Genomic DNA, 17,231 nt, shown 5'->3' on the forward strand with positions numbered 1-17,231 from the left:
TTATACAAACCAGCAACATTAAGAATTGCTAGCAGAGAGGTCACAAAGTAATTTTTTTCTCCTCTTTAACACTGCTCAGAGCACAACTATGCTAAGTTACTGAGTGAGACTTAACTATTGTTCAAGTCAAATTCTGTAAATAAAACCTATTATTTGGACAGCACTGAGTTCCTTAAGCAGCCAGTTTTACAGTTAAGTTAGCTAGACTCCTCAGTTTATAAATAATTGTTTAGAAGCATATAATTAAACAGCCAACAAGTTTATTAATTAACCATACAATTTAGTTGGACAAAACAAAAAAAATGCACATTTCTGTAACCTTATAAAGAAATTGGAACATTTGAAATATATTAGTTTTTCTAATGGTTTTAACTTCAGTCTTGGGCAAGGCATTTTCCTTCTTGTTTTAGGATTCACGTTTCAGTAATACATATGCTCCCATTACTGCCAAAAGAGCATACTGTAGAGAAAACACACAAAGAATTATTACAGTTCTGCGTTCTAAAAAGATTCAAAACAGATGAACAGATGCTGTTTCAGAGTAAGTCTCTGTTAACTTTTAGACTTGCTAACAACTGTAAGAATTAGAATTGAATATATTTGAGATGCTATTGGCTCATAAAAGAGTTTCAGTTAATAAAGTTTACTCATTTTTATTTCTAAAATGATCAAAAATATAGATTCAAATCTTATCATAATACAAAATATGCATTGTAATTGCACGCTTTATAGACATAAAAGTGAGTCTGTAGGCTAATTGATAAAATGCTATTTAATTGACTGAAAATAAAAAGCCTGCACAAAAACATTCCATAGGGCTATTTTCCCTTCTGGTAACCAAATCCATATACAGTACACAAATATATTATCAATTAACTAGGCATTTTACTTAGGCATAGAAATTGCTCCTTTATCATTTAAAAACAAAATTACAAGCCCTAACAAGTTAATGTTCAAAATAATGTTGACTCACCTTAAATTTTGGATAGTCATTCATTATTATGGTAACCATCCCAACATAAGGCAAAAAGCTAATTGACAAAAGATAAAACAGACAAATGTGAAAATTTCAGAGTTAGACAGATACCTAAATATTGTCCAAAATATACATTAGAGTTAGACATTTAATTTAAAATGTCTGTTTCATACAGTAAGAGCTTTACATTAGGATCACTTCAAAAGGCATGTATTTTAAATAAAACCTAGGAAAGTAACAACCAATAGTCTGGTAGCACTCTATAGACTAACAAAACATGTAGATGGTATCATGAGCTTTTGTGGGAACAGCCCACTTCTTCAGATGACCGGTCATCTGAAGAAGTGGGCTGTACCCACGAAAGCTCATGATACCATCTACATGTTTTGTTAGTCTAGAGTGCTACCAGACCATTTGTTGTTTTTTTCTGTACAGACTAACTCAGCTACCCCCTGAAGCTTCTAAACCTAGGAAAGAGTAATTTGAACATCCCTCAAGTCATCAAACAAAGGCTTCATCCTCCTGCACATTACTCAAAATTTGGTAAGATAATAAAAAAGAAAAGAAAATACAATTGACAAGATATACATGCCCACTTTCTTATACGGTTGCAAAAGCAACATACCATTGTGAGTAATGTAACAAGTTCTAATAGTTCACTTTTTATATTAGGACATTAAAACAAGTGATTTTGAATGCTGAGGAGATGATTGAAAATTTATGCCAATAGCAAAGCCAGTTTCTGGCTATTCTGAATAAGACAACGCAAACCAATTCAGGAGGATGGGTGACACTTGACATGAGAACTCTACTTTCATCAACAAGTTGCCCTGATGGCCCAAAACAGCCAGAACTCTTGGGCTGGCAGATGCTTAGGAACTGATCAAAAGTTCATAGGAGATCTCCCATTAACATCAGAGAACTTCAGGTCAGGTTCTTAGTAGCTCTAAGCAGGGTTCCAAATAAAAATTGTGAAATGACCAAAAACCTTTATACTCCCCACCACTACAAATTTGTGATTGAATATTAACGGGAAGGAGAATTTTTAAGAGAAGTTTCTTCCACATTTATTATTCTGTCAAGGAGTTAATATGAAACTAATTGAAAGATAACTATTTCTCAAGGTAGGTTTGTGTCTTTATGATCAGAGGATCTGATACACTATTAAAACTGTGCTTCTACCAACAATGATCCTAACTTAGAATTCAAAGTAACTTAGAACATAAGGCTATAAGAATGGACATGAGTCAGACCAAAGGTCCATCTATCCCAGTACGCATTCTGACAGCGGCCAATGCTAGGTGCCCTGAGAGGGAATGAACAGAACATAATCATCAAGCGATACCATCCCTGTCACCCATTCCCACCCTCTGGCAAACAGAGGTTAGGGACACCATTCCATTGATGGACCTGTCCTCCATGAATCTGTCTAGCTGTTTCTTGAATCCTGTTAAAGTCCTAGCCTTCACAACATCCTCCGGTAAGGAGTTCCACAGACTGACTGTGTGTTGCATGAAGTAGTACTTCCTTCTAGCATGTACTTCCTATATTACTGAGGCAGGAAAAACAGAAGAGTACTGCTTACCCTCTCGCTCTTCCAACAACATCTTTCTTTTCAAGCCAGTTCTGACCTTCTTTGTACAAGCCTCTGTCATCAACTTCATTATTATCACCCTTAGTCAGAAATTTGATGTTTCCATTTTCTCTGCAAGGCAACAGTGACAAATTTATTTCTACTTCATTTACAACCTAATTAATTAATATTTGCAATTCTCATTGAAGATGAAAAGTAAAATGCTATAAGATTAGATACCAATCTGTACACCCAGTCCTGCTTGTCCAACCTGTTTAATAAATATAATCAAGGCATTTATGGCTTTCAGTGACAGATTTAGTGGATGTAACAAAGTTTTTACATCAACCATTCAACATTATAGTTGCTTTCCATCAGATACAAAATGTAACTTCTATTATACATATAACTGCTGTTGACACTGTTGGTTTGAAGAACAGAGCCCTACATATTTACAGTAAAGTATACGGTTCTATAATAGTGAAAGTGGCCTTAACAAGAAAGGTCAGAGGTGGAGAGTATGAGAGAGAGAGAAGGATAGAGAATGGAACAACGGCCAGTGAAATATCAGATACACTATTAGGGGATTAATGGATTGTTCTCACTCCAATTAAGTTAACTGAAGTTTAATCATGTGTTCCATTGAAGGCGGGTTGTCAGACCCTGTTATCCTGCCTCGATTGCAGAATTGGCTTAACAGTCTAATGCATTTTAACATCCATGCTTTTGTTTAACTCACAACCATGATTAACACAGATGTTATATGCTATTTCAAAGATACAAATATGATAAAATGGCTCTTTTTGATTAAAAGAAATATTGATGAGCTTTTAAACCCAGGGAAAGGATAACAGATACATAAAAATCAGAACAGTGTTAATAAAATAACAAGACTGCATTGGAAAGAGCCACATAAATGTTTGCTAAGTATTACAATTTTTTCCATCCAGGCTAACAGCTATATAAGATCTGTATAATTTTTTAAATGGTAGGCTAGTATATTGCAATTTTGTTTTGTTTAAAAAAAATAAGCTTATGAAGCACTACCGAGCTATAAGGGGCTTTCACTGTGTTTCATGGAGATAGTGTTCAGATATGCTAGAGACCTTTATGGAACACCCAGGTGCTACAGAAGTTATATTAGCGATTCAGTAGGTGGCACTCTTCCCTCCCAGATAGCACTGAATCAGTGCCAAGCATAATATTACAAAGGACCATAGTGCTACTGATGCCAATTTTCAGACAAGACACAACACCGATGTCCCAATAATCTGTGAGCATCAAAAATCCCTTGATTCTTTTTTGTAAGTGCAGGAGTCTTAAGCACTGTGACGTGGCTAAATTCTATTGTGGTTGATTATACACCTATCTAAATGTTGCCTGTAGTTTCAAATAGAAAAGATATTTTTCATTTTATCCTGCATGTTGCATACTTGCTGTATCCTGTTAAACAGTTGCCATGTTTCACCCTAGAGATGGCTTCATTTCAGCAGTGGGTAAAATGATACCGCATATAGTTGAAGTGTATAAAAGCACTTTGGACCAGGATAAAAACAAATGTAAATGATTACCCTTACAACATTCAATCTTCTTCTATATGGGATTTATAGAGATATTAAGACTGAAAATAAAAGAAAATGTACTACTTTGGGGAATTCTGCGGTCTTCCAGAAAATGGTCTATCATAGAAATGTAGGAATGGAATGGATCATAAAAGGCGATCTAAACCAGGAGTCCTCAATTTTTTTCTTCCTGAGGCCCTCCAACATGCTATAAAAATTCCATACCCCAGCTGTGCCACAAATAGTTTTATGCATACAAAATCCAGGACCAGCATTAGCAAGCAGAGCAATTGCATGTGTCCCCATGAAGCTAAGTTGCTTAGGCTTTGGCTTCAGCTTTGGATGACAGAAGCCTTGCTGTCTTAGGTTATGTCTACACTAGCACTTTTGTTGGTAACACTTGTCAGAAGCATGGAAAAGCCCACACCCCTGACAGACAAAAGTTTCACTGATGAAAGTGCAGTGTGGACAGTGCTAAGTTGGTGGGAGACGCTCACCTGCCAGCATAGAGTGGCTACACAGGAGATCCTAAAGTGGTACCAGTGTGCTGCTCTAAAGTCCATAACATAGACATGACCTAAGTGTGTTTAGGGAATAAGGATGTTAAGTATCATGTAACTGACTAATCGAATAGTAGATGCATTTTTGCATCAAATATTCAATTAGTTGATAGGGCAGCGCCGCCCCTTTGAAATGCTGCTGCACCGTTTCAAAGCAGCAGCACTACATGGAGCCCGGGGTCCCCAGCTGACCCCGGGCTCCAAGCAGTGCTGATCCTTTGAAATGCTGCGAGGAGCCAGATGCTGGGTTCCCCACGGCATTCAAAGTGGCAGCACCCCATGGAGCAGCTGACCCTGAGCTTCTTGCCGCACTGCTGCTTTGAAGTACCCTGCTCTTCTCCCCCCGCTTTGTTGCCTCTGATAAAGGCAGCGGGGGATGGGGGGTAGGGAGGAGGGGAGAGGGGAGAGGAATTGACTAGTCAACTATCCTGTACGCATTTGCTTATTGGATAGTCTAGTCTTTAACATCCCTATTAGAGATGTGTGGAATCATCACTTCCATTACCCCATCTCCTTTCCAGCTGGCATCACCCACACTGGTGCTGTGGTTTCTTTTGCCTTCAGAAAACCTCTTATTCTTGCCACTACCAGGATGCCCTCTAAAAGGTAATCCTGAATTTTAGTCAGTTACTCAAAAAGAAGGTGGTTAGATATATGATTATGCATTTAAAAAGGCTAAAGAATAGACCTTTCAACTAGAATCATAAGTTAAATAGATATGACTTGTGTGAAGAACCACCACCATCTCTAGTTCATCTTGTATCAACTAACAGATGGACAACTAGCTCAACACCCGCAGCATCAGTGGAAAATTTCTGCTTTTATGGAGTAATAATATAAACCATGTTCGTTCTTTTAGAAGTAGTTGTCCATCATATACAAGGATATGGGTGTCTGCTTTTTACACATCATTCTTCAGCTATTCCAATAAAATGTGTGAGATAACATTTAAAGGTAAAACACATCCATCTGTCAGTAGTTCAGTTATTGTTTTTAATAATGAATCATCTTTGGGACTGTTTAGTATTGCACAATAGGAAGAATGACAAAAACTTTCTTCATTCACTTTGGGTCAAATTTGTATTCTGACAATCTCCATTTATTGATGGCGATGGATTTGACAGAATTATAAATGGAATTCTTTATATTGCTGCTTTGTACTCTACCATTTTTCAATATTAAAACTTCTGAAGGCTCATGTTGTAAAACTAATTTTTCTGGTAACAAAAGCTCCAGTTCTGCAACAAATACACGTTGAACTTCTCTAGTCCAGCACCCTTGGCTCCTTACCAGTGCTGAACCAGAGAATTTGCGAGACCACTAGAAGTCAATATTGTCTAGCATCATTACCAACGCTTCCACTGCTTACTGGGCTCTTCGAAGACATTAAGGGGTAAATTAGAGCTAAATAACAGCACAGAACACTGTGCACCGAGACTGTTGGGCTGTAACAAACTTTATGGGACTGTGGGAAACTTGGCCACACCCAGGATAAGTGGACATCCAGCTAGCAAAAACCATGCTGGACCACAGATATTGCCGGACTACAGAGTGCCAGATTAGAGAGGTTCAACCAGTACTATGAGGTTGAACTCCTAGTCCCTCACAGAGACCACTGACTTCAAGGATTAGAGCCTCTTATGAGAGTTGTCCTTGGGTATATATGTGTATGTACACTTAATGCAGTGGGAGCTTCACTCAGGTAAAACAGTATGCCTGCAAAGACCTCTTGCAGGATTAGAGCAAAAAGATGTTTCTTTAAATATGAAAAGAAGGTTTCTCTAACAACATACCATATTTGACTTTTTCAGGAGCCAGTATAAAGTTAGAACATAGCTGAAAATACAGCAAAGCAAGAGCATACTTAGAAATAATAAAAACTAAGTTTAATTACTTTTCATGGATTTTGAGTACTCTGTGGACTATGGGAATATCTCTGCCTTCAACTTTAAAAACAACTATTTCACCCGCTCTGATAGGGTCTTCCTGGAAATTTGTTAAGAACAACAGGTCTCCTCTATGAAATGCTGGTTCCATACTGCCACTACAAACAAACAAACAAACAAACAGAGAAAGATTACACTGCAAGTATAATGATGTATGCAAGACAAACTAAAAAGTAAAAATAGTATTTGATACCTATCCAGAAATCTGTAATTTTAATTGATGCCTGAGTTTTACCTTTTCATTAATACTACATTTAAAAACCATAAATGTTACTAGCATCTGATTCAAGTGATGGATCCTGTGAAAAATGAATCCCCAGTCTCAAAGAACAAGCTAACGGACTGTTTTGATTTCATTAAACAGGTTGTATGGAAAAATATTTAGTACAGGCAGTCCCCGGGTTACGTACAAGATAGGGACTGTAGGTTTGTTCTTAAGTTGAATTTGTATGCAAGTCGGAACTGGTACATATTGTAGGGGAAACTCTAGCCAAACATTTCTCCAGAGCTCAGTTTTATTCTCCCACACCTCACTTCCCTCAGTCCTTTATTCTCAAGCTGAGGTGTCTGCTGAGAAAAGCCGCTCCGCGTCTCCCTGGTCTGCTGGGGGGAAGCAGCTAGTGTGGGGTTGCCTCACCCTGTTTGTAAGTAGGGATCCAATGTAAGTCACATCCATGTAACCCAGGGACTGCCTGTACTGTCTGCTATAATGAAGGTCATAGGTTTCACTGTAGTGAATCAAACTTTTGGTCCATCAAATCTGGTTAGTCTGCCACTAGCAAAGCAGTGGCCAATACCTTTTGTGTCAATGACAAGCCAAAAAAATAATAAAAATAAACATAAAAACAACCTTAATAGATTACAAAGCAAAGCTAAACATAGGAACGGATAATTCCTACCAGAAAGTCCCATGGTTATAGGAGCAGGATATCTGATTAAACTTAAATCCTATAATTACACTTTCATAGAATCATAGAATAATAGGACTGGAAGGGACCTCGAGAGGTCATCGAGTCCAGCCCTCCGCCCTCAAGGAAAAGAAAACTTTGGAAAAGTTTGTAGCCATTTTTCAAAGCCAGGCAGTTTCTGACTCCAAGGCAGCAACCTATAGGAGATAAATGTTCCAGATCCCCTTACAAATCTCTTGAACAATGTAGAAACATACATTTTCCAGAATAACTCTAAAATTTACTACAAAAACATGAAGCTCACTGGCTCTGATATGAAAACATTTTGTTTTAAAATATGAGAACAGTTTGTTTTAACTGAAATGCTCCAAAAGCAGGGTCACCTCTTGAATGTTTTGGCTGGGCACTCCAGAAGAAATAAAGGATTCCAACACAAATTTACACAGTTCATAAATTAATATGCTGTTTTACAGTTATATTGCTCCATTAGTCAGGGAAACAGGATCAAAAGCTAAGATGATATGTATGTATAATAAAACTGTACAGGAGAAAACATTTCTCCAGTAAACAAAGAGTCTTTTGAAATATAGCTTAACCTAAAATGGATCTTAAAACATATATAAAACAAATGTTATTTAAGGCTTGTTAAAAGCAAACACAGACATCTGGCTGTACCTAAAGCCTAAAACATTCTCTAATACAAATTTTATTATTGTAAGTTGTCCTTCTTGATGAAATTTTGTAGCACTCAATCTTTGTGTGCTTAACTTTACACATTTGACCAACCCTACTAGGTTTGTAGGATGGGATCCTTATACCATAAAATATTACATTAAATATATGTAGTCCTCCTGAGAGTGGTGGAAGCAGTGCAAACATTTATAAATATGTTGTTCAGAAAAGAAGTTTTTGCCACAATTACTGCCAATCTCATGTAAGAGAGAAAGATGTCATTTTGATGAAAAAAAAGAGAGAGAGTCAATTGACAACTCTGAATATTCACAGCTAATATATACCACCTTTACATATCTTTTCAGCAGGCAAAATATAGCATAATTTAATTAGCTACATAAAAAGGGACGTGAATGTTTACCCAGTAAGTCTCACCGTGACAGCCAGATTGGAACTCCGCACCCCCGCCGCCTGAAGCTCCTTTAATTGGTTAAACAATATGTTTAACTGGTTAACCAATTAAATAGTATTTTACACATCCCTACTTCATAAGGCATTTTACTACTGAAACAACATTTTCACACCTCATCCCCACAATGCAGTTTGTCCCATCACTAGGGTTCCTAGGCACTATGGAAGTACATAGAAAAGTCAGGCACCTTTTTCCATATTCAGGCATATAAAAACATCTGAACTTTCAAATGTGCTGGGCACCCAGAGCCATTACAAGCATCTGGAAACTCTAAAAATAAGGCCATATTTTATTTACATACACAAATATGGAATGAGAAACCTAACTTTAGGCACCCTAGTTTGAAAATATTGGTCAGGGAGGGTGCTCATTTATCAAGGTGATAGTATTTTATTACTGGATATCAAATAATATGAGATATATTTGTACCACACAAAGATACGGTGTATTGTTATAACAAAACAAGTAGTGATTTAAGTAGACATACCTGAGTACCACAACAATAGGGCTTTCACTTCCAGTGATGACAATCAGACCTTTCCATATCATAAGTGCAGAAGACACAATCATGGCAAAATTTAATACTTGGTAATATAGCTGCAAAAACAAAGATCCCCCCAAAAAATAAAATTGTCCAGTTAACACATTAGATACACAACAGCAGAAATGCTTGTAACAAACAGGTTTTCATTAATATTACTGTTTTAATGTAGATTTCTTTCACCAAGGTCATACCTGGACACCGGACACATTTAATCAACTCTTAAACTACTTGATTTTGCAAAACTAAAAGTATGTGATGTATGAAACATGAATATTTAAGGTACACAATAGGGATATAAGCGGCTAGTCGAGTATTCGACTGAGTAACTACTCAACTAATCACTTCCCCTCCCCCTCTTTGCTGCTTCTATCCGGGCAGGAGCCGGTGCTGCGGGAGTTGGCTTAAAAAGCTGGTTCCCCCCAGCACCGTCTCCAGGGGGGAGGAGTGGACAGAGGAGACATAGGGAGAGGCATAGCAGGGGACTGGACATGAGCCAGGAATCAGCTGACCCGGCTTGCGCCCAGTCCCAGACACTGTGCCTCTGCTTCTAAATGCTTTTAAAGCAGTGGCACAGCATCTGGGACAGCTGATTCCCAGCTCACGTCTGATGCCCCACTGCACTTCTGCCTTTTAAATTTAGTAAGAGCCAGGCAGCTGTTACATTTAAAAGGCAGAGCCATAGCAGGGGACTAGCAGGGGGCCAGGAGCTAATCCAGCTGTGGTTCTGCAGTTTCCCCCCTTATCCACTAATCAAGCAGTTGATGGAAATTCCATCAACCATTCGATTAGCTGATTAAACGAAATTTAACACCCCTAATACACAAATACATATGGTAATTTCCAGTATTTGAAGCACCTATAAAACCAGAAAACAAAATTGTTATGCTATATTTTTTAAACAGGCATACAAGAGAGACTAGGGTGAAATCTTGGCCTCACTGAAGTCAAGGTAGAAGACAGCTGCACCGTAGCTTCCTGAGGACCCCCTGCAAACTTTGGAGTAGGGGGCATGTAATGGGCAGGGATAAGAGCTTATCAAAGAAGAGCCTGCAGCACAATGGAAATTCAAGCAGCAAAGTGTTCCACAGAGCAGCCTGGGAAGGCTCCTGGCACTCAGACAAGCCACAGGAACAACAGGAGGGCACGACAGGGTTTAAAACCATTTTAAATACTACCTTGCCCTTGGCTGCAAATTCTGTGCCACACTGTAAAGGAGGAGCACATTCTCGGACCTTCCAATTAAAGCTTGTTTTGCACCTGACAGGTGGACTTCTGAAGCCACACAGAGCCCCAGTGAAGTTAAAGAGGCTCCAAGCAAGTCCTACTCCTGAGGGAACTCTTCGTTAAAATGCACAATATTTTGAATTTCAGCATATTTTGTCAAAATAATACAATATAAACTAGGCCAGTTTTAATTATTTTGGTAAGTTATTTCAAAATATCTGTTAAGTATGTCTTTAACAATACAGACAATACAAAAGATTCAAGAAATATTTGTTGACAATAGATACTTTACCAGGAATATTAATACAGAATTGAGTAAGAATTAATGTAAACTACAATAAAAAATGTATTTCTTGCACTCCTTAGAAACGGTGCAAAGACTTGGAGTCACAGGTAATAGAGGAGCTGAAAGAAACAGTTAGGAAGAAGCCTGTGAGTGAACTTGGAGGACTGTTGGGTGTTGGTGGGAGACATATGGAATAGGCTCTTTTTTTTTGGTGAGGGGTTTGTTAAGGAGTTGGGGAGCCTGCCCCATGAAGACCTTCACTGATCCGTACTAAGGATGTTAAAATGTGTTTCTTAGATAACCATGCAACCGCTGAAAATTTAGCGGTTACACAGTTACATGTGGGGCAGCACTCAGCTCCACCTGTCCTCCCTCTCCCCCAACTGCTGCCTCTGATATAGAGGCAGAAGCATGGGACAGCGGGCACTTCCCCAGGGGCTGGTGTGCACCAGCACATACCGGGAGCCTATGTATAACTGTGAAGGTTAGCCAATGAGCCCAGGCTCATTGGTTAATCAGGTACATGGTTACACTTTCACATCCCTAATACCTAGCTTCTCTAATTCAGTCATGCACAGTAGTCCCTGTCCCCATGTTTCTGCATCCTTCTATCTTCATGTGTCCCTGTACCATCACTCAGCCACCTACCCATCCCAATGTAGCCCTGCAGTCCCTTTTCGCCCCCACCCTAGTCTGTCCCTCCACTAGCTTTCTGAACCCCAGGGTCAGTCTGTGTCACCTATGAGCAGTCCCATGTGCCCTACACAGTCTACCCCCTTCATACCCTGTGCATCCTTCATCTTGCCACATGGGCAGGGCACCGTGTGGAATGCAACCTCCTCTCCTCCCTATCCTCTCTCTGCACCTCCCAAGCAGCTGCTCTCTGTTCTGGCATCATGGCAGCCCCTGGCAGGCAAAAGGCATAACTGCAGCACCTTTCCAATAGAGAAAAAAAAATCTGCCAGGAACACATGAATCCTGTGTGTGCGCGGGGATGCAGTTCCCACAGTAGTAAAATACAGCTGCCCACCTATGCAGATCACAACGCAGGATCAGGCCTAAGTTTTTTCATATCTTTGCCAATGCACTTCAGTTGTAGCTTACAATACCTCAGTTTACTACTCCATTCCTGGAAATCTCTTGTCAACAATTCCACTGATAATCATGAGGTGCTTTTGTAATGTGTAGTAACGGGGGGGAAAAAATTCTGCTGTTTAAGAAAGTGTTACTGTTCCTGAGAGCTCCTTGCACACATACACAAGAAACTAGGCCCCTTATTTCGAACCATTGTAGTGGTACTTTCATTCTGCAAGAATACTGGAGAGTTGCGTTTATCATTCTCGTACTCATATGTGAAATCTGCATTTGTAAAATATTGAAAACTTTTTTTTTTTTTTTTTTTTTTGGCAAATATTAAACCTAAATATGGTTTGGTAGCCTTGGGGCAGAATACTTATTTGTGGGGGAGTGGAAGAGATTCCTCACAGAGTAATTTTACTTAGGGATTCTCTAACTAGAAAGCAGCAGTAACCAGGAGCACACCTCAATATCTACTAGCTTAGTACAAGATACTGATCAAAGGCTAGGCAGGACTCAGGGTTAAGAAGCCCAACATTTCTAATAGGCTCTAAAAAGAGAGCCTGAACTTTGAAATACATACTAGAGACAGCATTGATGTGCATGTGTATTAGCTGTCTCACCACAGTGAATACGTGCAGGGATCCTGTCTTTGTAGCAAGAACAGCAGCATGATGTATTTTCACAAAGTAGAACAAAAGATGGGGCACACTGCCAATCTACCACACAACAAGCACAAAGTAGACTGGCAGGCTGAGAAGTAGATCATCTAGTTATGCTACAAGATAACTATCTAAAAAAATCAAGGATGTCCTAATTTTTGGTTCTTGTTTGGATACTGTAGGCAGTTTTACAAGAAAACAGGGCTTTGGCCTGATTTTTGGAACCCTCCTCCACAGCTTCTCGATACCACTAATACTGATATCACGTCGTTCATAGGCACATGACAGGAGCACTAGCCCATATTAATACCCAGACTGCCACATTTGCCACTTTACTTTCCACATTCATAAAGGCCTGAGACCTAACTTTTGTCTCACACTTGCTTACTCCGGGGTGGCAGGAAATGCGATACAGATAAGCAACTCTATCAAAGAAGAGACATAGGCACTCTTTCCACCACCAGTTGCCAACAAATACACAACACTCGTTGTGGTGCGACCCTCCCTGTCCGCAGATATTCCAGATGAAAAGTCTGAGAATCCTATACATGGAGGATTTTTGGACCCTCCTTGTTGGACTTCTCGTTGTCTATACTGTTACACGTCTCAGATACCCGGAAAACCCGTGGTTTGACGCTCAGTGGTACGCTGGCCACAGAACACAACAGCAAGCAACGAGCTGCACACTCGCAACACAGGAATGCAGCGCCACACGGGAGAGTGAGTCGCCCACCGACATGCAGCCATCGCTACAAGCAGCACATGCTCCCCCGAGGCCGCAGCCACAGCAGGGCAGGCACACGTCATGGCTAGTGAGGCGCGGGGCTCAACACATACGCTGGCGTGCAACGCGGCGCCAGCAGCTCACTGCGCGCACCCCCTTTACCTGGCGCTTGTTCATTCGCCGCAGGTCTCCGAATATGTCCATCGCCAGCTCCTTCCGCCGTACGGGAACGAGGCACTGGGGAGCGAGGGGCACTGACCCCCACCAGCCGGCGCTACCTAGCAGCTGCGAGGCTGGGGCAGGGTTGAACCCGTCGGGCTGCACCCCAAGAAACAGTGGGGCAAGGCTAAGTCACTCAAGACCCCGCCCCCCCGGAGCAGCGTGAGTGGGGCAAGGCAATGCCCTCCAGGGGCAGCGTGAGCGGGGCAGGGCTATGCCCCCCAAGGTGTCCCTAGCAGCCGAGACAAGGCGGCTGCGGCACCCCCCCAGGCTCAGCTCGGGGTGGCCAGGAGACCCGCCCCCCAAAAAAGCCTGATTGGTCCGAAAAACCGCCAACACCGCCCCCCAAAACGGGGGAGGATGAATTTTGGGGCGCTGTCGTCATGGCGCCGGGCGGGGTTTGCGTCAAACGTCATGACGCTGGGCAGGGTTTGGGATGGGGAAGCCTGCGGGAGACATTAAAAAAATAAGTGATCCGAAGAAATAGTGGCAAAAGTCTCGGGCCACGACGGCTCTAGGCAGCCCCCCCCCGGTAACGGCCGGTTGTCCAGGTGGGACGCAGCCATTGGTGGCTCCCTGAGACCCCCTGGGAGTTGTAGTCTAGCTCGTGATCTTCTCTTAGTGCCGCGGAGGGAGCAGCAACTAGCGGGACTACAACTCCCAGAATGCCACCGCGGCAAGCTCCCCGCGGAGCGAGGCCCTCTCTGAGGGGGGCGGGATCTCTCAAACTGCTTAACGGTTGCTTGTGAGACGCGCGCAAAACGGGAACTGGAACCCGACGCGCAACGCGCAGCAGCGGCCGCGTGATTTCCGCCCCCGTCTCTGAGAGCAGCTCCGTGTTTGAGCGGCTGCCTCGTGGAGGCTGCTCATTGGCGGGGCTGTGGCGGGAAGCGACGGAGGCTGGAGCGGGGGCAGGGCTGAGTGTCGGAGCGGAGGGCAGTGGAGTTGCGGGTCAGTGAGACCCGGCTGGAACTGTGGGGCCAGCGCCGGGGGCTCTGGGCTTGGGAGCAGGGAGCTCGGCCCAGCAGCCACACACGTACTGCCGGTGGGGGTCCCCGGCCGCAGGGATGGGGTGCGGCCGCCAGGCGCGGTCTCCTGCTTGGCGAGGGAACGTGGGGTCTGGCTCCATCCTGGGGGTGGGTCGGTGGGCGGGAGGAGTAGGGTGGATGGGCTGGGATGGGGAGGACTCTGGGTTGCCCCAGCATTTCATATCTCAGAAGGTGGAGTCCCTGCCTTGTAGCCCACTGTTGGCAGCCGTATCTAGGAATGCGGGGATGGGTGCAGGACTGTGGGCCATTTTTGCGGAAAACAAATCTCAGCTGTTTACAAAATGCAGACTGGCCCTTTTGCCCAAAAGTTTTTCGGAAAAAGACTTTTGCCTGAATGGGAGCAGCATAGTATTTCCGCAAAAGCACTGACAATCTTACATGAGATCGTCAGTGCTTTTGCAGAAATTCAAACTGCTTTTCTGGAAAAAGTGGCCAGTTTAGACACAGCCTGACTGTTCCTTTCCCCATAAAGTACTAAAACAGAAAAGTGGACCCCAATGAAAACATAATCTATGCCTATGTAATTTCGTTCCTAGGACTCTCATTTCTGGGACAACAGAACAAACAGTCCTTCACAAAATGTAAGAGTTTTCTATGCACATGATTCCTAGTTCAGGTGCTCTTGTGCATAAGATCAGATTCTTTTAACAGCAGTGTTCATTGGCCTGCACTTTCACCATGAATGACCTTCCACATCTCTTCTCCACTTTATCTCAATATGTAGCATATAACAAGAAGCAGGGTTAATGGCCCTTTTGCGCAAAAGGACTTTTGCCCGAACGGGAGCAGCATAGTATTTCCGCAAGAACACTGACAATCTTACATGAGACATGTGTAGACAGCTGGCAAGTTTTTCCGGAAAAGCGGCTGATTTTCCGGAAAAACTGGCCAGTCTAGGCACAGTCCCCTAGTATATACAGTAGGCCAAAAGGCTGCTTTCAGAGCTATAACTATTGTCACCGGTATTGATCTGCAAAGGTGCATGGGAAAGCTGATCTGATACAGACAGTGTAGCATGATGGAGCTCCCTTTGTCTGCTGATTCGATACTATCTAGTGATTTCAAGGGCTACACAGGTGTCAAGGTGGAGATTGTTTTGGATGTGATATTTGTTAAGAATTTCAGTCAATTTTTCTTTCCTGCAGCAATCAATTTAAACGATCCATGTAATTTCATTCATTCTGTGGTGCCAAGTGATTATTTTTCCTTTGATTGTGGGCAGGGACATAGTAATTGGTAGTGGTGTCATCATTGCTGCTAAAGAGAATTCTTTCACAATACCACCACCATTCACATGAAAACCAGACAACAAAAATCATTGTCCTAATAAAGACCACAGATGGACACATTTACAATAGATGTACTATTAGTGTAGTAAATGAAACTCAGAGATTTCGCACTAGTATCTACTGTGTCTGCTTTTATAAAATAGAATTTTAGTACCTAAACCCAGGATCACAATGATCGTTCTTTCCCTATACTCCCAAGAGCACACAATAGGACCGAGTGTGTGTCAGGAGATGGGGTTGGAGCAAGTTGCACTGATAAACTGATGTAGTAGTCATCCAATATTTTACAAGTGTGATGAGCAAAGGAAAATATGGGAGCAAACAAAGAGATATGGGAAGAGAAACTCAAGACTGCCAAGATTACCAGATTTAGGAAGCATAGTTAGATCCAAGTTAAGGAGTGGGATATGGAACAATGGAAATGACACTGTTAATGAGGGTTTACTATTTAAAGCAGAAAAGGAATACAGAATCAAAATCTGTCTCTTATTTTGTGAAGGCTGTCTGCAATTCTCACAAGACAGGTTCTCTTTACTGAACTGGTTAGAATTCAAAGGGATTTTCCTCCCTTCATTGTGTATGAAATCTTATCCATCTGCTTGAAGAAGTAACAAAATAAAGATTAAAAAAAGTGTTTGTGGCAACTTGATCAGGGAAAACAATCAATAGAAAAGAAGCTGACGTATCACTGTGTCTGTGTTGAATGTTATCAGAATAGTTTGTATCCTCAGCTTGTTTTTCATACATCTTCCAACAGAGTCTTTTTACAGAGTTTAGAGAGAGCACCAAACAAAACAGATGGGGGAAAAGAGAATAGTAAAAGGGAAAACTAGGTAAATATTTGAGATAAGTCCAGACACTCCTGTTGTTTGTTCTGTTCACAATATTGTGATGAATTGTTAATGAGAGGTATATGAGCGATTCATGTTTCTTCTGAGTTTCATCCTTTACTGTATGAGTAGCTGCTTTTGATTTTCATTCTGCAGAATTTCTCATTGTAAAAGGAGGAACATATGAGAAATGTTTTAAAATAAATTCTGCAGAATGGTGGTGAGTTACACAGTGAGCTATCCATGGTGCACTGCTTTCTCTGTCAATGGAAGAGCACTAATTGTGGACGTGCTCTGCTATCACAAGGAGTCTTGTATGAACGTGCAAAAGCAGTTTAATTATAGCAGTGAATGATCAATGTAACTTAAATCATCTTATCTTTCCAGTGTAGACATAGTGTAAATTCTGTTTCCTGAATGACTGACTGTTCTCAGGAATACATTTCCCCTCCTGATGATAAAAGGAGGATAACACAGCTATTAAAGTGCTACAAAGGTATTCGTATTTCCCAGTTACATTTCGCCGCTGTAAAAAAGATATGGCTCTCAAACATAAATAGGTTAAATAAGTGTGTTCTCATTTTCACTCATGAGAATTTAGAATTCTGTGGATCCTAATTACTATGGTGATACAAACAAAATTAATAAGGCTTGTTAC

General features: G+C 41.5%; 1 protein-coding gene across 1 annotated transcript; it reads right to left on the reverse strand.

Annotated features, from left to right (window-relative positions):
* Positions 1-243: 243 nt before the first annotated feature.
* SEC11C (SEC11 homolog C, signal peptidase complex subunit) lies at positions 244-13,860 on the reverse strand. The gene is made up of 6 exons (XM_006116530.5): positions 13,349-13,860; positions 9,157-9,266; positions 6,566-6,715; positions 2,562-2,681; positions 974-1,031; positions 244-460 (listed from the first exon to the last, which is right to left on the reverse strand). Exons 1-6 carry the CDS (start codon positions 13,388-13,390, stop codon positions 407-409), a joined length of 534 nt encoding a protein of 177 aa, XP_006116592.1. The 5' UTR covers positions 13,391-13,860; the 3' UTR covers positions 244-406.
* Between the last annotated feature and the right edge of the window lie 3,371 nt (positions 13,861-17,231).

The sequence above is a fragment of the Pelodiscus sinensis genome, chromosome 6 (assembly GCF_052426305.1).
Source record: "Pelodiscus sinensis isolate ZL-2025 chromosome 6, ASM5242630v1, whole genome shotgun sequence".
Classification (NCBI taxonomy): Eukaryota; Metazoa; Chordata; order Testudines; family Trionychidae; genus Pelodiscus; species Pelodiscus sinensis.

What these genes read in the sequence shown, in the direction of transcription:
- SEC11C (XM_006116530.5), bottom strand. Translation starts at nt 13,390, where the DNA reads ATGGACATATTCGGAGACCTGCGGCGAATGAACAAGCGCCAG. An exon ending in GGCGAATGAACAAGCGCCAG is followed by an intron (nt 9,267 to 13,348) that starts GTAAAGGGGGTG and finishes TTGTTTTTGCAG; the next exon opens with CTATATTACCAAGTATTAAA. An exon ending in GTTGTTGGAAGAGCGAGAGG is followed by an intron (nt 1,032 to 2,561) that starts GTAAGCAGTACT and finishes TTTGTCAATTAG; the next exon opens with CTTTTTGCCTTATGTTGGGA.